This window comes from Procambarus clarkii, chromosome 80 (assembly GCF_040958095.1).
Source record: "Procambarus clarkii isolate CNS0578487 chromosome 80, FALCON_Pclarkii_2.0, whole genome shotgun sequence".
NCBI lineage: Eukaryota > Metazoa > Arthropoda > Malacostraca > Decapoda > Cambaridae > Procambarus > Procambarus clarkii.
The window spans coordinates 7,138,714-7,163,990 of NC_091229.1; the positions used below are offsets into that span (position 1 = coordinate 7,138,714).

At 49.1% G+C, this 25,277-nt stretch overlaps 1 protein-coding gene and 1 long non-coding RNA gene across 4 annotated transcripts in view; one reads left to right on the plus strand and one right to left on the minus strand.

Moving 5' to 3' along the window:
* LOC123753433 (uncharacterized) overlaps nt 1–25,277 on the minus strand; it is a 108,596-nt gene that overhangs the window by 52,510 nt on the left and 30,809 nt on the right. For 2 of the 3 annotated variants that reach the window (XM_069314734.1, XM_069314732.1), the window contains exons 2-3: nt 14,702–14,884; nt 971–1,138 (exon numbers count right to left, since the gene is read on the minus strand). In XM_069314734.1, coding sequence (XP_069170835.1) covers nt 971–1,138; nt 14,702–14,865 — 332 coding nt within the window. In that variant the 5' untranslated portion in view covers nt 14,866–14,884. Of the gene's footprint in view, nt 1–970; nt 1,139–14,701; nt 14,885–17,743; nt 17,882–25,277 lie in introns of those variants that run through there. The other variant, XM_069314733.1, reaches the window with a different exon arrangement.
* LOC138357738 (uncharacterized) overlaps nt 15,505–25,277 on the plus strand; it is a 275,493-nt gene continuing 265,720 nt past the window's right edge. The window contains exon 1 of the long non-coding RNA XR_011225121.1: nt 15,505–15,993. This is a non-coding gene — a long non-coding RNA (uncharacterized lncRNA). The remainder of the gene's footprint in view (nt 15,994–25,277) is intronic.

Genomic DNA, 25,277 nt, shown 5'->3' on the forward strand with positions numbered 1-25,277 from the left:
CACTCCACTCAGGACCAGCTACCAGTCCACACTCCACCCAGGACCAGCCACCAGTTCACACTCCACAATGGACCAGCCACCAGTTCACACTCCACCAAGGACCAACCACAAGTTCACACTCCAACCAGGACCAGCCACCAGTCCACACTCCACCAAGGACCAGCCACCAGTTCACACTCCAACCAGGACCAGCCACCAGTTCACACTCCACCCAGGACCAGCCACCAGTCCACAATCCACCCAGGACCAGCCACAGTACTCACTCGACCCAGGGCCAGCCACAGTACTCACTCGACCCACTGCCAGCCACAGTACTCACTCGACCCAGGGCCAGCCACAGTACTCACTCGACCCACTGCCAGCCACAGTACTCACTCGACCCACTGCAAGCCACAGTACTCACTCGACCCACTGCCAGTCACAGTACTCACTCGACCCACTGCCAGCCACAGTACTCACTCGACCCACTGCAAGCCACAGTACTCACTCGACCCACTGCCAGTCACAGTACTCACTCGACCCACTGCCAGCCACAGTACTCACTCGACCCACTGCCAGCCACAGTACTCACTCGACCCACTGCCAGTCACAGTACTCACTCGACCCAGGACCAGTATTCCCATCCCTCACTTCCATTATGGTTAGCCCCACAGACTTTATTAGAATATTTTACTTCTTTTATTCTGGCACAACTGTGCATAGAAGAGGAACAGTGTTGACGTTTTCTCACAGGTACGACGTTGATGAACAATGAACACGACATTAATGAACAATGAACACGTCGTTGACGAACAATGAAACACAACAATAACGAAGCATAAATATGTTCTATATAAAATCATATAATAATTAGCACTCTCCAGCAGTTTGGAGTAATTCTGTCTTAGCACGAGATGGTACACCTAGTAACTCAAAAAATTTATTTATTATGGCTTGTTTTATACAAAAGAATGTTGTGCTCTATACTTACTTACGCAGATGAGTTACAGCTTGAAGATACTGCTGTGGTTCTAATGGTTGTTCCAAGTGCAAGGTAAAATATCCGCAATGGCGCCAAGTGCCATGTTTGTTCATGGCTATCATGTCCTCTACCCTGCCATCGCCTGGGTGAAGCCACTTCACCTCCTGCACTTCATTCCTGAGGAAATATAATAATTACTTTAGAGAAAATTAGGAACCAAATATAGTTCCACAATGGGAGTAATTGTTTAAACTTTCAATAAAACACAAAGGTCAAGATTTCTGAAACATTTTCTTCTTGAAATAAATACACATGTTCATCAAAATCGATGGCGACCACTCATTGTCAACAATTTGTGTGGGAGCGGGCTAGGATTATACGATTGTAGTGGGGAAGTGAGAGCTGCTGGTATGGGGAGCCGCCAGCCCTGGGCTTGCGAAGACACCACCTTTCCACAGTCGTCATTCAGTCTGTTTTGTTCGTAAGCTCATTCACCAACATGAACTTGTCAGCGCCAGGCAGCGCGATTCTTGGCGATATTCTCCTAGTTTTCAGTCTAAGGCACAGTTAATAATAATAATAATAATAATGATAATAATAATAATAATAATAATAATAATAATAATAATAATAATAATTTATTCATAAGGAAATACAATGGGTTGGTGAGATTACATAAGATTGGTATTTGTACATTCTTCTAAAGCCACTAGCATGCACAGCGTTTCGGGCAGGTCCTTATTCTAACATATTAGGTAAGATGAAATGGTACATTGCAGCAAAGTTTTATATCAACAAATAACAACAATATAAATTGACAGAGCTGATTACATTGGTAAAGATATATGTCGTAAGTAATAATATTGGAGAAGTAGGTAGCACAAGATACAGTATGAGTTTGAAGCACAAGGTAGGAAACTATGAAAATTAAATTATGCTCGAAGTCTATTTCATCTGGATGTTGATTACTGGTGTCAGCTTTTGCATGAACACAGCCTCAAGCATACGAAGCCTTCTACTGTCGTCGGTGCGTGTGATAACTGTCGTATCTTTCACTATGTCTTGACGATTAAGGATAGTGTTTTAATATTGAGAATGATGTTGCTTAATACCTCCGTCTTGCTAAAAAGAGTAAGACGTCTACTCAGTGTACTAGACGTCCTACACTTCATTGGATATGGATATATCCAATGATGTTACGGTATCGCCACCTTCATTGGAGTATGGAGTGGCGATTGCGGCATCATCTATGAGTGGGCACCTCAGTTCCCCTGATATTGGACGCTACATGGACAACACCATCTATTGGAGGTGGATTGGCAGCGATGCATGGCTCCTGTTTCTTGCCTTGATCAGACAGTGAGGTCGACATGCATGGATGACCTCTCGTGGATGACAGGTCACGATCAGCACCATGTGCTACAGAGCATAATGTCAACTCTCCGGTGAGTGAGTGTTACCTCATGGTTTCCCCAGTGTACCATCTGTCTAATTGATGACGTTTTATGTCCACAGAAGTGATATGTGGAGGTGATTGTATTGAGGAAGGCAGTTTACCTTGGGCAGTCCACGTACTCTCAGCTTGGTCCTGGAAATTATGCCAAATGGTAGCTGCTAAAGCTGCTAAATTACGCAGATGGTAGAGATCGGCGTGCCCCGGGATTCACTTAGAAGAGTAACAGATGACAGTGAGGTGTCTAATTGCAAAGCGCTGCTAGTAGGCTGCCAGAGGCTTCTGCCAGGGGTTAGCTACCTTTGTATTTGGTTGTTTGTGACCCCTGTCAGCATGTTACTAAAGTCCTCTGCCAGTGGGTTGCTGAAGAGCGAAAGTGGGGTGAAACCACCTCGTGAGACTGTGTCGGTGGATTGGCCACGAAAAAGGTGAACTCGCCAGCGTTTGTCAGGTACACGTGTGCAAGGTACTGGGTGGTGGAAACGCTGGAGTAGGTGAACACTGCCAACGTAGTAGTGTTCTGATTGAAAGTGCCTCTACTGTAAATATGTGTAGTCATAATCTGTTTTATTTAAGACATTTTTAACAGTGAAGGTTTAAATATATTGATGAATTGAATAGTGTTTTGTTTATTCCCTCCTCCCCTTATTTTTTCTTTGCACTACTACAGTTCTGAAAACGCACTACCGACTTGGGTTCGGATATTATACAAGAGGTTATAACATCAAGAACACGGTTACTGGTCCTAAGTGGCTGTAACAAATGATATATCTATTTACATTGAGTAGACGTAGGCACTAAGACGTCTTGCACTTTATTTGTAAGACGGAGGTAATAAACATCATTCTCAATAACACAACACCATTCTTAATCGCCAAGACATAGTGAAAGATACGACAGTAATCGCACGCATCGACGATCGTATGAGGGTTCGTATGCTTGAGGGTATGTTCATTCATGAGCTGACACCAATAATCAACATCCAGATGAAATCGACTTCGAACATGCAACTGTTCGATGGTCCTAAATTGACCCAGAGGGAAGATGTAAGACCTACATTGGCGGACAGCTAGAAGCCGGAGTCAGGATACAATCACCAGCTCGCCCTACCCTTCCCCGCTTCCTACGATTAAGGGGGTAAGGTGAATCGTAGAGTGAGGTGTACCCCACACTAAATGTCTAGATTTATCCTTGTAAGCTGTAACTTCTCGCGGCTTACAAGGTTGTTAAAGAAAAACAACCTTGTAAGCCGCTAGAAGTTACAGCCCCGCTCCTGTGCCAGGTAAGCCCACCACGGGCTCACCATAGCCCGTGCTACTTGAAACATTTTGTTCCTAGTAGCTGAATCTAAAACAGTAAGTCCCCCCATACCTCTCTTGTAAGCTGTATTCCCACACAGCTGCCGGCAAACAACTGTACACTCCAGGTTCTCCTGACAATTCGAATCATTGCCATAGAACATGTGAAAGTGCGACTCCTCGGAGTCTACAAGCACTTTGAGCACGAAATTGCAGCAGCAATTGACAAGGCAACATCAGTTGGACCAGTTGACGTCCATATACATGGTAACGAAGCAATAAAAGTGGACCAACAGTAGATCCTGGATGGGGCCAGATTCATGAAAGTACTTACCCAGGTTTTTCTTTTTAGCTACGAATGTTTTCCTTCTTAGCGCCTTCGTGGCGGCTACGTCGGTATTCAGGTAGCTACACTAAGTCGAAAAACCTTCGTAAGTTTGGTCCGGGATCTAAGTGTGGTGTCAACCACTCGTAACTTTACGTAAACTAGATATAACTCAATTTTTCTCTACTACATAATACTGGGATCGATTTTAAGATTTTGGAACATAGACAAAAGATTATAGCAATTGAATCTCGTGAAGAGGAGTCTTTCGTGTGTGTTATATATGTATTCTTTGTTTGAAACTTTGAGTAAATATGTCTTTTATGATATTAGAATTAGTTTTATAATGGCAAGATATTATACCAGTAGTTATTAAGTAAATAAACACTGGTGAACATGAAATATGAGAGAAGGTGATGAGACCTGCCTGATGGGATCATTTACTATCACCAAATGCCCCTGTTCACCTAGCAGTAAGGGTGTACCTTAGCTATACATACTCATTTCTAATTTGTTTAGTTTGGTTTTATTTTGAAATTAAATCTGGGTGAGATATAAAATAAAAATATGCTGCACAAATGATGCTAGGTAAGAAGGGTAAAAATGTCAAAAACTTTATTAATTGAATACTTAAAGCTATAATTATGACTATATGGACTATTAAAAAAGAGAGAGGGAAGTAGGGGTCCAAGACCTCTTCTTGTTACACAACTTGGGTGTGGAATAAGTAATTATCAAAAGAAGGCACCATGCCGGGAAGGCTATGTAGCAGTAAGGCAGTGAAGTGAGGCAGCTACTTATATGAGAAATGCGTATTTTATTTACCTAATAAGCTGAGGCAGCTTTTTTTATTTGACCCCCTCCCCATCCGGCCCATTGGCGCCGTGAGGGGGCTTAGTGGACAGCTGTTGGAGTGTGATGCTCCGTAGAACTGTAGTACCCGACGTCTCGAGTGAGGGGAACCTTTTATTGTCAATCTCCCTTTCGTCGCTGAACCCGATCTCGACGGACTGGCGGTTCTTAAGGTGGCGTTTGTGGGGCGTATACTCACGATGCACCCCTAGGGGGCCCCGGCATGATCGGCAATAGCTTCCTGTTGGGTGTCCTGCCTCTAATTGTGGCTCCATGGTGGGTATGGGGGCACATTTGTGGATGAAGTTCTTTCTCTTCATCTATGTCGTTGAATGTTTCCGTTGTACCCTCTCAGGCTCGTGGGGTGGGCGACCAAGCCCCCGAGTCGGCCTGTATTGGAAGACCGGGCTCTGTAGCCCATGCTGCATTGGGCCCCGACCTTGCTCCTCCTTTAACCGTCCTGACTTCTTCCCACAGCTCCCCTCCCTCTTCTGTGGTTGGGTCCAGCCACAAGCCCCCAGTGATGACCTCTTCGTCCCCTGGTGCGGCTAAGTCTCTCGTTGTGACTACTGCACATTTTGACCCTTCTCTCTCTGGGGGTTCTCAACGCCGTCAGCGCCACGGCCGCACTCGCTCGATTCCTTCCCGTGCTGACGCGTATCAGGACTTGTTTGGTCCTGCTTCGTGGGCCAAATACTTTGATCTCCTCCCTCTTGATTCTGCGCCTCCTGACGATTTCTCCCTCCATCGGCATCTCGTTGATTCCGTGGATGCGTCTGTTACCTTCAACCCCACTCGTCTCGGTACACGTGTCTTTGCTGCTCATTCTCAGGATGCAGCTTCCCGCTTGGCTGCATTATCCTGCCTTGGCGAGATCCCTGTTCAAGATCCCTGATCCCTGTCTCCAAGAACGTTCGGATGAATGCCAGTGTTGGCACTATTCTCCTCCCACCCCATATTGCAACCGGTGTTCGGAATCTGCAGGATTGCCACGATGATATTCGGCATATCCTTGATGCCCAAGGCCATTCTGTCCTCCAGGTTGACTCGTTCACTCGTCCCCCTCGTGGTCGTCGCCGTCAACCCCTTCGCGTTGTGATGATCACCTTTCATAGTAGGACCCTTCCATCCTCTGTCATTCTTGCTGGTGCTAGGTGCTCTGTCCAGGAGTATATTCCTTCTCCTCGGCTTTGTAACAAGTGCTGGAGGTTTGGGCATGGTGCCCTCCGCTGCTCTGGGACTGTCGCTCTCTGTCCTTTGTGTGGGGGTGAAGGTCACTCTAAGTCGGAATGCACTTCTTCCCAGGCTCGTTGCCTCAACTGCGGTGATGCCCATCCTACCTTCTCCCGTGCCTGTGTCCATTACAAGCTTGAGGCAGCCGTCCTCAACTTGAAGCACAGGGAGTGTTTATCTTTTCCTGAGGCGAGGCACCAGGTTCGCCGGCTCCCGCCTTATGCTCACGTCTCTTATGCTCGTGTGTTGCGCTCTTCCTCTCCTCGTCCTTCCCTCCTTCCTCAGACTCACAACCGTTTCCGGCCTTTGGACCCTGATACGCCCACTGCCCCCTCCTCTGTTCCTTTGAATTCTGTCCCGAAAGGTCCCCCTCCTGGTCGTCTGTCTGGGGTGTCCCTTCTTTCTACCCGGTCTGTCTTGTCTCCTGTGTCTTCTTCCTCGTCTCCCTCCGTTCCTCCTTCCCATCCTTCCCCTCCGTCTCTTGCCTCTCCCCGCCGCCTGTCGGTGCGGGCTGATGTCCATCGCTCTCCAAACGACCGTCATGTGTGCTCTCGTTCAACTTCTCCTGTTGAGATGCTAGAATCCGTTGCCCAGTACGTGGTTGCTGGGACACCGGTCTCTTTACGTCAGAAGCATAAGCCTGGCTCCTCTCCTTCCTCCTCCCCGGCGGGTAAGAAGACTTTGCTTCCTTCCTCGGCCCCTACTACTGGCTCTATTGCTCCTTCCCCTCCCATTTCAGTGGTTACGCCCCCTGTTCCTGCTATGGAGGTTTCTTTGGCCCCTGCTTCTCTCTCGGTTGCTGCCCTTGCTGAGGTGCGCTCCCCTCTTTCTGCTGCTGTCCTTGACTGCTCCTGTCCGTTGTCTCCTCTTCCTCCTCCTCCTCCTCCGGACCCCACCTGCCCACCTCTGGTCTGTTCTCCCGCTTCCTTCCCTCCGTCTTTGCTCAGTTTACCCATGCCCCCTAACCCTGACTTTGCTGACCCTGATCCCGACCCTGATATTCTTTGATGTGCTATGTTGCTCTTTCGCCTTTGTTTCTTCCTTGTTCTCTGTTGTTGTCCTTTCTCTTCTCGTCGATGTCTATTCTTCAATGGAACGTTCGAGGTTATTACGCCAATTTCCTCGAACTCCAACTTATAATAATAATAATAATAATAATTTTTATTTAGGTAAAGGTACATACATAAAGAGATTTTACAAAGTTTGTTGGCTTTATAGATAGAGCTAGTACATACAATGCCTAAAGCCACTATTACGCAAAGCGTTTCGGGCAGGTTTCGTTTGATTTTTCGTTTCGGTTTCGTTTTTTTTCCGATTTTTTTTCCGACGTTTTTTCCGAAACGATTTTTCGTTTCGGTTTTTTTCGTTTTCGGTTTCGTTTCGTTTCGTGCGTTTCGTTTGATTTCGCAGTTTTCGCCCCTTTGTGTCTGTCTCCAGGAGCCGATGCTTGGTGCTCATCCTGGTCGTTTTCGTGGCTATTCCTTTCTCTCCCCCTCCCCAGCCGTTGCTGGGGCTTCTAATTCTTCTGCTCTCTTGATTCGCGCTGATGTTCCCTTTGTCCCCTTACTTCTTCCTTCTCCTCTCCATTGTTCTGCTGTTCGTATCTTCATGAGGAAACGGTACACAGTTTGTTCCATTTATCTCCCACCGAGTGTCCCGCTTTCTCTTCCTGATTTGAAACACCTCCTGGACTCCTTGCCGGAGCCTGTGCTCTTGCTTGGTAATTTCAGTTGTCTTTATTCTCTTTGGGGTGACGTTCTGACGAATACCCAGGGTCGCCTTCTTGAGCCGTTTATCCTCTCTTCTTCCCTGTCTCTTCTGAATTCTGGTGAGCCCACTCATTTGGACTCTCGGACTCGCACCCTTTCTTGTCTTGATCTTTCTCTCTACTCTTCTTCTCTTTACTTAGATTTCAAGTGGCAGGTTCTTGATGACCTCCATGGAAGTGATCATTTCCCCATCCTTGTTTCCTTGTTCTCTTTTCGCCCTTTCCTCTCTTTCCCTAGGTGGCAGTTTGCTAAGGCGAACTGGACCCTTTTTACCCTCAGTGCTGCTCTCTCTGACCTCTCCCTTCTGCCTCTCTCTCGCGCTCTCCTGCTTTTTCATGACACTGTCTTCAACACTGCCCTCCGCTCTATTCCTCGCTCTTCCTCTCAGGGTCCACGGAAGTGCGTTCCCTGGTGGAATGCAGACTGTGCTCGGGATGTCCGCTGTAAGCGTTCAGCCTGGAAGAGGCACCGCCGTAGGCAGACGACCGATTCTTTTCTTTTCTTTCGGAAAGCGAGTGCAGTGGCCTGTAGGGCCATCCGGACCGATGTTTCACCGGTCCGTCACCTCCATGATACTCTTGTGGCGGACCCGTTGCAGGTCGCTTCTGTACTGGGTTCCCACTTTTCGTCTGTTAGCTCTGGTCTTCATCTTGCCCAATCTTTCCTTCTTCGTAAACCTGTCCTTGAGTCTCGTCCTTTAGATTTCTGCATTCGTCTCAGCTTCCCTATAATGATCCCTTCTCTCTCTCTGAACTTCGTTCTGCCCTGGCCCTCTGCGGTTCTACGGCAGCGGGCTCCGATGGTATTCATTATGAGATGCTTCGCCATCTCCCTCCGTGCACGTGTCAGTATTTACTGAGTCTGTATAATCGGATCTGGGAGTCGTCGTCAGTCCCTGAGGACTGGCTCAATACCGTTGTCCTCCCTGTTCGCAAACCGGGGTCTCTGGGTACTTTCCCTATGGACTTTCGCCCTATTGCCCTCACAAGTTGTGTCTGCAAACTCTTTGAACGTATGGTTAACGTTCGTCTGATGTGGTTCCTGGAACACCATCACCTCCTCTCCACTTCTCAATTTGGTTTCCGCAAGTGCCGCAGCACGACAGATGTCCTGGTGAACTTGGAGGTCTCTATTCGTACTGCTTTTGCTGCGAAGACCTCCGTTGTTGCCGTCCTTTTTGACCTGGAAAAGGCTTACGACACCACTTGGCGGTATCATATTCTATCTCAACTTCATTCTTTTGGCCTTCGTGGTTGTCTCCCTCTCTTTCTCAGCAGCTTCCTCTCTCGTCGTTCCTTTCGGGTGCGACTTGGTACCGCTCTCTCTGCCTCTTTTCAGCAATACTAGGGTGTGCCCCAGGGTAGTGTTCTGAGCACTACTCTTTTTCTGGTTGCCCTCAATGGTCTTCTTTCCTCTCTTCCTTCAGGTGTCTTCTCCGCTCTCTATGTGGATGATCTTACCCTTTGCTGTCAGGGTGATGATTCGCCTTTCCTTCAGCGCCGGCTTCAACTTGCAATTGATGCCGTGTCGTCTTGGGCTACCGATCATGGCTTCAAGTTCTCTACTTCTAAGACTTGTGCCATGACTTTTACGCGGAAACGGGTCGTTCTTCGTCCCTCTTTGTCACTTCATGGTTATTCCTTTGAGTACAAAGATTCCGCAAAGCTTTTGGGGTTATTCCTTGACCCTCGTTTATCTTGGTCTCCCCATATCTCTTACCTGCGTGTTGAGTGCTCTAAGGCCCTTACCCTCCTTCGGGTATTGTCCCATACTTCTTGGGGGGCGGATAGGCGCACTCTCCTTGCTTTACATTCCTCTCTCATCCTGTCTAAGCTCGATTATGGTTGCCTTGCTAACTCGTCTGCTTCTCCTACTCTTCGCCGTTTTGATGCTTTGCACCATACTGGGTTGTGCCTCAGTTCTGGTCCCTTTCGTTCGACTCCCGTCCTTAGCTTGTATGTTGACACTGGCTTCCTGTCTCTCCAGGACCGCCGTGATCGCTACTGTCTTTGCTATCTTGCGCGGTCCTTACAACATCCTTCTTCTCACCTCTGTCGTGCTTTAACTTTTACCCCCTCCTGCGGTTCCTGTTCATCTTCACCACCTCCCTCTTTCTATCCGGTTTTCTCGCCTACAGGATTCTCTTTCCATTCGTATTTCTAATGTTTCTCCTCGTGTTGTTCCTTCTTTGCCCCGTGGAGAGTCCCCATTCCGCAGTTTTGTACATCCTTGACCCGCATTACTAAAGCTTTTAACCCTCCTACGGTTCTAAAACGCCTTTTCCTTGAGCACTTTTCATTCTCACTCCCGCTCCGTTTCTGTCTTCACCGATGGGTCTAAGTCTGCGGACGGTGTTGGCTGCTCTGTTGTTTTTCCTGATCGCACTTATATGTGTCACTTACCTCCAGAGACTAGCATCTTTACAGCGGAGCTTTATGCTATTCGTCTCCTGCTTTCTTGTTTTCAGTCTTCCTTTGTAGTTGTTGTTGACTCTCGTAGTGCCCTCATGGCTCACAGGGCCTTTAATCCGGTTCATCCAGTAGTTGTCGAGATCCAGCATTGGCTGTTTCTTGTTCACAGTAAATTTAAGTCGGTTGAGTTTTGTTGGGTTCCCAGCCACATTGGTGTGTCTTTAAATGAGCATGCGGATGCTGCCGCCAAGAATGCTGTCCGCTCTTGTCCCATCTCTTGTAAAGGTATTCCATTTTCCGACTTTTATCCGGTTATCCATTCCTCCGTCCTTACCCGTTGGCAGGCTTCTTGGTCGTCTGTTACTGGTAACAAACTACGTACTCTTAAGTGTTGTGTTTCTTCGTGGCTGTCCTCCTACCACCGTAACCGGCGATGGGAAACAGCTCTGGCGAGGTTGCGTATTGGCCATACTCGCTTAACCCATGGTCACTTGATGGAGCGCCGCCCTGCTCCTTATTGTCCTAATTGCATTGTCCCCTCTTACGGTCGTGGTCATGACCGCCCCTCGCGGTCACCTGTCCCTCAATAGAATTCTTGGCGACTCGGATACTTTTGATATCGTTCGCCTTATGCGTTTTTGTTCTCGTATTGGCATCCTTGGAGATATTTAGCGCCCTTTGATTATTCTGCACATTTGATGGTGCTACATAGCCTTCCCGGTTTGGTGCCTTCTTTTGATAGTTACTTACTTACTTATTTTATATGAGGAATACTCAATTGATTCCTCTACATTTAGCATAGAACAAATTTGTGTCCAAGACCTCTTCCTGTTACACAATTTGGCTGTGTGTAACCAAACTGGAAGTGCTCTACAAATCAAGGGACCCAGAATGTGGAATGACCTCCCGAATCATGTCAATGGCTGTACCTCTCTCAACCAGTTTAAGAGTAAAACCAAGTACTACCTAATTAACTCCATTTAACCTATCTTACCCCCTAAATGTCAACCCATGTCTTCCTATTTTATAAACAACGCTGTTGACCAACGTGTACAATTGCTGATTTGTGCTATGTTACTCCCCCACCTTTTTTATTATTCCTTCTTTCAACACAATTTATACCTAATCCCGATTACTATTAAGTTTTTGTCTAAGTGAGACATAGTTTGTCGGCCGGGCGGACAGCACGCTGGACTAGTGATCCTGTGGTCCTGGGTTCGATCCCAGTCGCCGGCGAAAAACAATGGGCAGAATTTATTTCACCCTATGCCCCTGTTCCCTAGCAGTAAAATAGGTACCTGGGTGTTAGTCAGCTGTCACGGGCTGCTTCCTGGGGGTGGAGGCCTGGTCGAGGACCGGGCCGCGGGGACACTAAAGCCCCAAAATCATCTCAAGATAACCTCAAGTGTTTTTTCCCCCACACCTTGCCCGAAATGCTCTGAGTATTAGTGGCTTTAGGAATTGTATGTACTAGCTCTCTCTATAAAACCAACATTATGTTTGTAAATCAACTGTATGTACTTTTCCTGAATAAAATTTATTTATTATTATTTATTTATTAATCAGTAAGTAAGTATCAAAAGAATGCACCAAGCTGGGAAGGCTATGTAGCACCATTGTGTGTAACAATAAACCAATTTTTTTTAACAAATAACTCACCTGTGTGGTAAAACAAATCCTGTCAGCTATAAAAATATTGATGCAGTTATTTAAATAAAAAAATATAATGAAAGAAATATTACTGGTTTATTTTTATCCTATCTTTATAACCCTCCACCAAGAGGGTTATAAACCCATGGAACTGCCTACCCGCTGAAGCCGTAAATGCCAAATTCCAGCTAAAAAATATCATTAAGACAATTGGCGGGCCCTTTAACAAGCCGCCGGCTTTCTGTCATCGTCGAGGCCACTAGATAGTTAGTGGCCCTTTGGTAAATTCAGTAAATATATACAATAATTGTCAGCGCATCTTCCGAGCAACAAGGACAGCTACACAGTATCTCTTAGAATTACGTAGGTAAACAACAAATGTAACATATTTGTTTACTACAATGTCGGTGCTGGCTGTAGAAGTTGAAAAAACATTGTTTTACTTCGAAATATACTAATTTTATAAGAAAATTCGACAAAAATAGGAGGCAGTAGAGCTCCGATAAGCCAGCACTAAATCTTCAATATGAAGAATGTTGCTGCTCTCTGATTGGCCAAACGAAACACAGTAGTGACCTCTATCGGCACGCAGGTGAACCAGACCCAAAACCCAAATATCATTCCTAAGTGGACCTACGTGAATCGCACCTAAGCATCTTTTTAGGGCACACTTAGCAAACCCACTTACGAAGAAATACATGGAGCTACGTGAATCTAGGTCCTGGATACAGAACGCCGGGTCTCACTATTGGAGGCGAACCTGTCACTGATTCCTCCCAGACAAATCACAGCCGGGAAGACGATATTTCTGGACAGGCTGAACCGCTGGTTAGCGGATGCCGACACCATAGTGCGGCAAGTGAACGAAGAAAACCCTACTCTGAAAGCAACGACAGCTTTTCTTAAGACAAACGACGCCACTCGACCCACGATGAAGATGACCTTCGAAACACCAGAACAGGCCCAGGAAGCAGTGAAGAACGGGTTCTAGTGCTTTGGAATCTCCTCCTCCTCAAACCAGATCGCCATGGAGACGGTCTATATTTTACCATTCTATCTATTCATCAGTATATATCTATCTATCTATCTATCTATCTTTCTGACTATCCACCCACCTCCCTATCTATCCATCCGTCCATCTATTAATCCATCTATCTATCCATCGATCCATCCAACTATCAATATATACATGAATCTATCCATTTATCTGCCCATCCATCAATTCATCTGTGTATCCATCCTTCTATCTATTCATTTATCTGTCCATTCATCTGGATGAACAGATGAGCGGGGTTTACCAGGGAGGGGCGGGCCGGTGTAGATGGGCGGGGTTTACCAGGGAGGGGCGGGGTTTACCAGGGAGGGGCGGGCTGGTGTAGATGGGCGGGGTTTACCAGGGAGGGGCGGGCTGGTGTAGAGGGGCGGGGTTTACCAGGGAGGGGCGGGCCGGTGTAGATAGGCGGGGTTTACCAGGGAAGGCAGGCCGGTGTAGATGGGCGGGGTTTACCAGGGAGGGGCGGGCCGGTGTAGATGGCGAGGTTTACCAGGGAGGGGCGGGCCGGTGTAGATGGCGAGGTTTACCAGGGAGGGGCGGGCTGGTGTAGATGGGCGGGGTTTACCAGGGAGGGGCGGGCCGGTGTAGATAGGCGGGGTTTACCAGGGAAGGCAGGCCGGTGTAGATGGGCGGGGTTTACCAGGGAGGGGCGGGCCGGTGTAGATGGGCGGGGTTTACCAGGGAGGGGCGGGCCGGTGTAGATGGCGAGGTTTACCAGGGAGGGGCGGGCCGGTGTAGCTTGGCGAGGTTTACCAGGGAGGGGCTGGCCGGTGATAATGGGAGGGCTTACCGGAGTGCTTTACAGTCTGCACCAGCCTATCAGCGGTGGGCTGGTGCAGACAAAGACGGGGGGACCAAAGTGGTGTGGGGGAGGGGGGAGGATGAAGGCACCAAAGTGGGGTGGGAGAGGGGAGGATGAAGGCACCAAAGTGGGGTGGGAGAGGGGAGGATGAAGGCACCAAAGTGGGGTGGGAGAGGGGAGGATGAAGGCACCAAAGTGGGGTGGGAGAGGGGAGGATGAAGGCACCAAAGTGGGGTGGGAGAGGGGAGGATGAAGGCACCAAAGTGGGGTGGGAGAGAGGAGGATGAAGGCACCAAAGTGGGGTGGGAGAGGGGAGGATGAAGGCACCAAAGTGGGGTGGGAGAGGGGAGGATGAAGGCACCAAAGTGGGGTGGGAGAGGGGAGGATGAAGGCACCAAAGTGGGGTGGGAGAGGGGAGGATGAAGGCACCAAAGTGGGGTGGGAGAGGGGAGGATGAAGGCACCATAGTGTGGTGGGAGAGGGGAGGATGAAGGCACCAAAGTGGTGAGGGGGATTGGGAGGGGGAGGGGGAGGATGAAGGCACCAAAGTGGGGTGGGAGAGGGGAGGATGAAGGCACCAAAGTGGGGTGGGAGAGGGGAGGATGAAGGCACCAAAGTGTGGTGGGAGAGGGGAGGATGAAGGCACTAAAGTGGTATGAGAAAAGGAGGAGGATGAAGTGGGGATAAAAGACCCATATAGTTGTTTCAGTCCTTCCTAATAATATATCTAATGAGATAATGGGAAGAGGTGAAAGGTAGGGGGGAGGAGGGGGACAAAGGGGGGATGGGAAAAGTTGTTTTACATTTAAAAGACAAATTTTAAAGGCTTATGTAAGACGTTTCTACGCTTAATACTATTAGTATTGATGGGACAATGAAGAATATTTTCTTACAATTTGGGCGGGCGGTGGGAGCACTGCATTGTCATAGCTGAGGAAAATGGACTGAGATGAGGTGTGGCCCGTTGTTGACTGAGGCACTGCAAGATGGGGCACACCTGACGCCACACCCTCGTTGCTGACATGCTTCTTCCTACTACATGAAGAAGCGAAGACATGTTGTTTACGCTCCGCTTTCTGTAAATGTAAAATGTTTTCTTTTGAGATATGTCAAGAACTGACGTAGATCTGACTCGCTTTTTTAGTTGTAGTTATTGTGTCTATTTTTTAATTTACTCCTGTGTCTTAAATGGTTCGCTAAGACCCCTTTAAGAACATTTATTCAATGGAATTGTTCACATTAAAAAGTTGTTTCCGATAAAAATTTCATTAATATATAGCTAGGTTATTTACAATTTCGTGTAATCCATCACTGATGAACAATTTTGCAATTTACAAAATAATAATGCACAAAGTTTCAAGACCTTGACAATAGTAGCATAAACTGGGACGTAGACCATCCGCAACACCTGTGACAGTTGTGCGACTGGGCGTACCTGTCACAGATAATCACGGAAGTCACATCTCAATGGGTGTATGAGGTTCCGAGGGTGCGCGGGGGCCGGATGTTCCACGTCTCCCGGGACGTTATGTGTCGCTGGGGGGTATAAATGTGTAACGGTAAAAGGAGTAGGTATAAGAACAGGTGTCTAGCATCAGCAGCAGCAACAGCAGGTGTGTTTAAAATTAAAGTGTGTGTCTTTTGAGCGTAGAGTTCGGTGTCTCCCGGGACGTTGTGTGTCTCGGGGGGGGGGGGGGGGGGTAGTAGAAGGAGGAGTGAGTATAGGAACAGGTGTGCAGCAGGAGCAGGTGTGTATATGTTGGTCTCGTAGAGTTAAGCAGTAGCATCAGTGGGATATGTAGATATATAGTTAAATAATAGTAAGTAGGGAAGATGACTATGTTGAGCGAGGGGTGCCGCCCCCCCCCCCCGAGGGGTGCCCCCTCCCCACACACACACACAAGAGAGAAGATAAGGGGTAGGAGAGCTGGTAATATGTTGTTGTTGTAAGGTGTGGGTCAAGTGGTGTTCGAGGAGAAAGAGAGATAAGAGGGCTGTAGGAGGAGGCATCTGCTGCAGTCACCCTCGTCTTTCTCTCTTTCAGGATGTGTTTATGAAGGGGCGGGCTGTGGTATCTTAACACATATGATGATGTTCCCGGTTTGCATAGTTGACAGTCGGAAGGAGTTGTGTATTTCCAATGGGTCACCGCCTGCCGCCTACGCTATAATCACACGGAGATAAGGTAAGTCTCACAATGGGCCAGAAACCCTTCAACACACTCCAAGAGGAAGTCATTAGTTCGTGTCACACACACTCACACACACACAAAGTGATGGAGAAGATCGTGAGAAAAAATCTAGTAACACATCTGGAGAAAAGGGACTTCGTGACAGATCGCCGACATGGGTTCAGGGAGGGTAAATCTTGCCTTACTGGCTTAATAGAATTCTACGATCAGGTGACAAAGATTAAATAAGAAAGAGAAGGCTGGGCGAACTGCATTTTTTTGGACTGTCGGAAAGCCTTTGATACAGTCCCCCATAAGAGGCTGGTACATAAGCTGGAGTGACAGGCAGGAGTAACTGGTAAAGTGCTCCAGTGGATAAGGGAATACCTAAGCAATAGAAGCAAAGAGTTACAGTGAGGTGTGAGACCTCAGAATGGCGTGAAGTCACCAGTGAAGTCCCACAGGGCTCTGTACTCGGTCCTATCCTGTTTCTGATATACGTAAACGATCTCCCGGAGGGTATAGACTCATTCTTCTCAATGTTTGCTGACGATGCCAAAATTATGAGAAGGATTAAGACAGAGGAGGACTGCTTGAGGCTTCAAGAAGACCTAGACAAACTAAAGGAATGGTCGAACAAATGGTTGTTAGAGTTTAACCCAAGCAAATGTAATGTAATGAAGATAGGTGTAGGGAGCAGGAGGCCAGTTACAAGGTATCCTTTGGGAGATGAAATTCTTCAAGAGTCAGAGAGAAAGAAAGACCTGGTTGATATCACGGCAGACCTGTCCCCTGAAGCCCATATCAAGAGGATAACATCAGCAGCATATGCCAGGTTGGCTAACATAGGAACGGCATTTAGACACTTGTGCAAGGAACCATTCAGAACTTTGTATATCAACTATATCAGACCAATCCTGGAGAATGCAGCCCCAGCATGAAGTCCATATCTAGTCAAGCATAAGACCAAACTGAAAAAAGTTCAAAGGTTTGCCACTAGACTAGTACCCGGGCTGAGAGGTATGAGCTACGAAGAAAGACTACACGAATTAAACCTCACTTCGCAAGAAGACAGAAGAGTTAGGGGGGATATGATCACCACGTACAAGATTCTCAGAGGAATTGACAGGGTAGATAAAGACAGGCTATTTAACACAAGGGGCACACACACTAGGGGACACAGGTGGATATTGAGTGCCCAAATGAGCCACAGAAATAATAGAAAGAATTTTTTTTGTGTCAGAGTAGTTGACAAATGGAATGCATTAGGAAGTGATGTGGTGGAGGCTGACTCATACACAGTTTCAAGTGTAGATATGATAAAGCCCAATAGGCTCAGGAACCTGTACACATGTTGATTGACAGCTGAGAGGCGGGACCAAAGAGCCAGAGCTCAACCCCCACAAGTACAAATAGGTGAGTACACGCACACACACACACATACAGTCCTTGAGTAAAGGTCTTCACTATTCGGCGTCTCTGCTGCTACTGAGACAGTATGTGGTATCCACAGTATTTGTAAACAATAGCCCATCACCCTTACCCCTCCCCTTCACCCTCCAGCCTCTATGGTTTTAAGACCTAGAAGCATATGAAGTTCCACATGCCGGCCACATGCCACATGGCTCATGGCACATACCACATGGCTCATGGCACATACCACATGGCTAGGAGACCGGGAAATATGGAAAGACGTGAGAAGGTAATAGGGGGCCGTGGGACTCATCTGTTCGTCACCGCCTCAGCTTCCATAGTTGTGTATTACCTCCTCTTAGAGTTGACTGCCGGCCGCACACCATAACACACAAGGGGATCTGGTAACTCTCACAATGACCCAGGAGGAGTCATTAGTCCATGTTAAACCGGAGCTAAGGGGACCGGTCTACACTCTTTGATGTCTCAGCTGGTACTGAGCAACATGTATGGCAACGACAGTATTTGTCAACAGTACCCCCTCACCCCCTCCCCTCCCGTCCTCTTTGCGCGTTCCCCATCACCTTCCACTCATCAGCGACTGTCTGTAACATTGTCTAGAATAAGGAAGGTCCACACCGATCTGTTTATTCTGCGATAGTTTAAAACAACAGGTTGATGGGTAATCTGTTCCATGCTAATGTTGATAGGTTTTTCCAGTACAGAAAGAGGTGTGTGTAGCCTGTGCTATGCCTACCACCACACTCGCATAACAATATTTCTGATTCATTTGTACAATATCAACATCATCTAAACTAACAGGGAAACAAAGAGGCTTTCCATGTCTCTTCATTAGTAATTATATAGTAACAAAATACAACCGCACATTATCCCAGAGAAGGAAGGCTCCCTCTTGCTGTCTAACTTAACTTAACCACCACCACCACAGTCCCACACTCACACTCACCACCACCGTCTCACACTCACCACCACCACCACCACCACCACCGTCTCACACTCACCACCACCACCGTCTCACACTCACCTCCACCACCACCACCACCACCACCGTCCCACACTCACACTCACCACCACCACCACCACCACCACCGTCTCACACTCACCACCACCACCACCACCACCACCGTCTCACACTCACCACCACCACCGCCTCACACTCACCACCACCACCGCCTCACACTCACCACCACCACAACCACCACCGTCTCACACTCACCACCACCACCGTCTCACACTCACCACCACCACAACCACCACCGCCTCACACTCACCACCACCACAACCACCACCGTCTCACACTCACCACTACCACCACCGTCTCACACTCACCACCACCGTCTCACACTCACCACCAACACAACCACCACCGTCTCACACTCACCACCACCACAACCACCACCGTCTCACACTCACCACTAACACCACCGTCTCACACTCACCACCACCGTCTCACACTCACCACCAACACAACCACCACCGTCTCACACTCACCACCACCACAACCACCACCGTCTCACACTCACCACCACCACCGCCTCACACTCACCACAACCACCACCGCCTCACACTCACCACCACCACAACCACCCCCGTCTCACACTCACCCCCACCACCACCGTCTCACACTCACCACCACCACCACCACCAACACCACCGTCTCACACTCACCACCACCACCACCACCACCGTCCCACACTCACACTCACCACCACCACCACCACCACCGTCTCACACTCACCACCACCACCACCGTCTCACACTCACCACCACCACCACCACCGTCCCACACTCACACTCACCACCACCACCGTCTCACACTCACCACCACCACCACCACCACCACCACCGTCTTACACTCACCACCACCACCGCCTCACACTCACCACCACCACAACCACCACCACCGTCCCACACTCACACTCACCACCACCACCACCACCACCGTCTCACACTCACCACCACCACCACCACCACCACCGTCTCACACTCACCACCACCACCGTCCCACACTCACACTCACCACCACCACCACCACCGTCTCACACTCACCACCACCACAACCACCACCGTCTCACACTCACCACCACCACCGCCTCACACTCACCACCACCACAACCACCACCGTCTCACACTCACCACCACCACCGCCTCACACTCACCACCACCACAACCACCACCGTCTCACACTCACCACCACCACCGCCTCACACTCACCACCACCACAACCACCACCGCCTCACACTCACCTCCACCACAACCACCACCGTCTCACACTCACCACCACCACCACCGTCTCACACTCACCACCGCCTCACACTCACCACCACAACCACCACCGTCTCACACTCACCACCACCACCACCGTCTCACACTCACCACCACCACCACCACCATCACCACCACTGTCTCACAGACCACCACCGTCTCACACTCACTGCCACCACCGTCTCACACTCACCACCACCACCACCACAACCACCATCGTCTCACAGACCACCTCCACCACCGTCTCACACTCACTGCCACCACCGTCTCACACTCACCACCACCACCACCTCACACTCACCACCACCACCACCACCGTCTCACACTCACCACCACCACCACCACCACCGTCACACACTCACCACCACCACCGTCTCACACTCACCACCACCACCACCGTCTCACACTCACCACCGCCTCACACTCACCACCACAACCACCACCGTCTCACACTCACCACCACCACCACCGTCTCACACTCACCACCACCACCACCACCACCATCACCACCACTATCTCACAGACCACCACCGTCTCACACTCACTGCCACCACCGTCTCACACTCACCACCACCACCACCACAACCACCACCGTCTCACAGACCACCTCCACCACCGTCTCACACTCACTGCCACCACCGTCTCACACTCACCACCACCACCACCACCACCTCACACTCACCACCACCACCACCACCGTCTCACACTCACCACCACCACCACCACCACCGTCACACACTCACCACCACCACCGTCTCACACTCACCACCACCACCACCACTACCACCACCGTCGCACACTCACCACCACCACCACCACCACCGTCTCACACTCACCACCACCACCAACACCACCACCGTCTCACACTCACCACCACCACCGCCTGACACTCACCACCACCACCACCACCACCAATACCGTCTCACACTCACCACCACCACCACCACCACCAATACCGTCTCACACTCACCACCACCACCACCACCAATACCGTCTCACACTCACCACCACTGTTACGGCCCTCTCGGGACGCAACGGGGTCCTTACTCTGATGTTGTTAGAGGAAGATATATATATCCGTTCCCAAGCCAGTAGTGGCTATCAAGGGATGTGATCCGTGACGCAAGTAACTTAAAGGGAGTAGGGAAAGAAAGTTAAGAACTTAATATTATACTTATCACCATCACCAATTAAATATATAAAATCAAAAAGTGCACAGGGGGAGGGGCATTAACACAATACAAGGGGATTATGCACAATATAGTCTTCTGCTGAAGACTCTGGATCCAGAAGCTAGGTGCTGAGTCCACGGTGCTTTCTTCGTGGCCTCACAACGTGTCCTCTGAGAATGCCGAGCCTACCCGGGCCACAGGTCAGCCAAAACACAGGTCCACTGGGGGCACCGATGTGGAGGCCGTCAACCACACGTCCAGCTGGTCTGCTGGCAGGTTCTGAGCCAACAAGGCTGGTACGGCCACTCCACAAACGATAAAAGGGGAACGCCCTAGACAGGAGCCTCGTGTGACACCACAAATCACTCTCCTGTCTTCAGTACCCCAGTGGATGATCGTCTCCAACAGTTGGTCCCGGGTAAATCCTTTTACTGCCACTCCACTGGCAGGCTAACACACCACAGTGTTCTTCCGGGGGGACGACTTCACAACAGCTGCAGCAAACTTCAAGGTATGGAGACTGGCTGCCTCGGGTAGACTGACTCCACTTCCATCACAGCAGTCCCAGGTCGGCTCTGTAAGCAGACACGTCATCAATAACTGGGACACTAAAACACCTCTCTTACGGGCTCGGGCACAAACACCTGACGTATCCAGTCCATAGATGGCGCTGTCGTCGGAGCACCACCTCACCAGAGGTCAGGAGCGGCTGTGTTGTGAGCTGTACAGGACTGGAAACTGGCCCTTGTGGCTGGCACGCCTTGTCCTCACCATGTGTCGTCGTCCGTTTGGCGTGGGTTTCGGGAGCCGACCCACAGATGGCGGGGTCGTTACTGCTCCGTGCTCGGACGCTGGATCCGGGTTCGCAACAACCACCACCACCAACACCGTCTCACACTCACCACCACCACCACCACTACCACCACCACCACCACCACCACCACCGCCTCACACTCACCACCACCACCACCACCAACACCGTCTCACACTCACCACCACCACCACCACCGGCTCACACTCACCACCACCACCACCACCGTCTCACACTCACCACCACCACTACCACCGTCTCACACTCACCACCACCACCACCACTGTCTCACTCACCACCACCACCACCACTGTCTCACACTCACCACCACCACCACCACCGTCTCACAGACCACCATCACCACCACCATTCCACACTCACCACCACCACCACCGTCTCACACTCACCACCACCACCACCACCACCACCACCACCGTCTCACACTCACCACCACCACCACCGTCTCACACTCACCACCACCACCGTCTCACACTCACCACCACCACCACCACCACCGTCTCACACTCACCACCACCACAACCACCACCGTCTCACACTCACCACCACCACCATCGTCTCACACTCACCACCACCACCGTCTCACACTCACCACCACCACCACCACCGTCTCACACTCACCACCACCACCACCACCGTCTCACACTCACCACCACCACCACCACCGTCTCACACTCACCACCACCACCACCACCGTCTCACACTCACCACCACCATCACCACCATCACCACCATCGTCTCACACTCACAACCACTACCACTGTCTCACACTCACCACTACCATCGTCTCACACTCACCACCACCATCGTCTCACACTCACCACCACCATCGTCTCACACTCACCACCACTGTCTCACACTCACCACCACCACTGTCTCACACTCACGACCACCACCACTGTCTCACACTCACCACTACCACCATCGTCTCACACTCACAACCACCACCACCACCACCATCGTCTCACACTCACCACCACCACCACCACTGTCTCACACTCACCACTACCACCACCGTCTCAAACTCACCACCACCACCATCGTCTCACACTCACAACCACCACCGCCACCACCATCGTCTCACACTCACCACCACCACCACCACCACCACCACTGTCTCAAACTCACCACCACCATCATCTCACACTCACAACCACCACCACACTCACCACCACCACCACCATCATCTCACACTTACAACCACCACCACAACCACCACCACCATCATCTCACACTCACAACCACCACCACCATCGTCTCACACTCACAACCACAACCACCACCACCACCACCATCGTATCACACTCACAACCACCACCACAACCACCACCACCACCACCACCACCGTCTCACACTCACAACCACAACCACCACCACCATCGTCTCACACTCACAACCACCACCACCACCACCACCACCACCACCATCGTCTCACACTCACAACCACCACCACCACCACCACCACCACCACCACCACCACTACCACCACCACCACCGTCGTCTCACACTCACAACCACCACCGGCCGGTTTTATTAATGTGAGTACTCATAAATTTATCTCTGTATTTTGTTGTTGCGCTTAAGTTTCTTGTGCTGATTATACAGCGACCTTCCGACTTGACGCTGTCTCATTAGCACCTGTACAGGTGAGGGAAGCATAGTCAAAGAATGTACATGTAAGGGACGGTTACAGTACATCTGGGGGATTACTGTAATTTGGTCTCTCTTTGTGTATGTGTTACACGTATATACACATTTAGTCAGGTTGTACTTTTGTTTTGAGTTGCGGTTCGGTTCAATATTATACCTTTCTGGTTATAGATTTCCATGTGTATGGTTTGTTATCATTTCGGAAGAAACCAGTTAATCCAGAGACATAAGAGGTGATCTGTTGTGATACCCTGATTTATTGACTACTGTGTTTATTGATTATTGTCTTTGTGATTAATAATGCCAGTGTGTTGTGTTGTGATTTTGTGCTGTGTTATTGATTAAGCACTGTGAAGAGTAGCCTAGTGTTACCATGTTCTATTCTGTCTGCGTGATGTGAATTTATGTGATCTATAATTGTTAATTGAAGAGTCAGTGAAGTTAATTAGTTATTGTGACTAGCTGTCAATTGAGGCAGTGTAATTAACGTAATCAAGTGAAGTGACATAGTCTTGGTTGGCAAGATATCTTAAGTTACAGCGTTGAGTCAGCGTAATTTGTTCTTGATTAATTGATTAATTATCTGTCCGCTTGACAGTTATTCATGGAATTTCCCAATGATTGTTTAAATGTCTTTGTGACAGAGTAATTACTGTGGGACAATTATTGCTTTGGTTGTTAGACTGAGTGACAGATTGTAATTAATGTAAATTACTTTTGGGGGTTGATCGTCTGGATGTAATTAATTAATGTAATCAACTAAATTGTTGTTTTTATTAAAACATTTTATTATTTGTTTGATAGAACGATAAAGTAATTACTGTTGCTTTTATTGCCGTCCTTAGAGACGTGTGTTATTAACGTAATTTGAAAGTGTTACAGGAGACTCAGTGACCAGTGTTCTGATCACCAAGGGGGGGGGGGGGGGTTATACAATGAAACTTGGGTTATTATAACCAACCTGATACTTGCTTACCGTCGAACAGAGACCCCAACCACTCCCTGACAGCCACTCCCTGACAGAACAAACAGCCGACCTCGGTAGACACACTCGCGCTACCACCGATTGATCAGCAATAGACACTGGAGAGTTTGCAATTCTTTGGAAGATCACCATAGTATGCGTCTGGTTCTGGGAGAGTGGTTCAGCGGCACCTCTGTTTCAGGGAATATGGCTCACACTTATACTCCTCCTCCGATGCGATGTTCTCTCACTAACGTTTCTTACACAAACGTTGCAGTTCTCCCACTCAAACGTTGCAGTTCTCCCACACAAATGTTGCAGTTCTCCCACATAAACGTTGCAGTTCTCCCACATAAACGTTGCAGTTCTCCCACACAAACGTTGCAGTTCTCCCACATAAACGTTGCAGTTCTCCCACATAAACGTTGCAGTTCTCCCACATAAACGTTGCAGTTCTCCCACACAATCGTGAATCCATCATCATCATGACATAATAAATGTTTTCCTAATAAAACATAATTAAATGTATTCACAGAAAATAATCTCCACCCAACATCACTCTTAACACTACGGCATCGCCGTGAGATGGGTCCTCCCCCATTCTGGACGGGTCCACCTGGGGACATGTCTTGACAAGTTCCTGGGGCCTCCCTTCGTCACTGGGGCTGCTGCCCCTCAGTCGCTCACCAGACAAGGGAGAGTGAGGGTGCGCAGATATCGCCTCCAACATGTCCACTCAACTTAAATTTCCTATTTCAGCTCAATAAAATTTCAACCCTATATATTCATATGTTCATTATGATCGTTGGACACACGATCAAACACTGTTAGCTAATCTAACAAACTATTAAACAGGCTTACTGCAGGGATCTATGACCTAGGGGCATGCTCAGGCCCTGGTACTCAACAATGGCGCTCACACAGGCCGCCCACAAAATCACTGTAGGACTGCTTCACAAGGCTTCTTCAAGTCCTGACTTGAGTA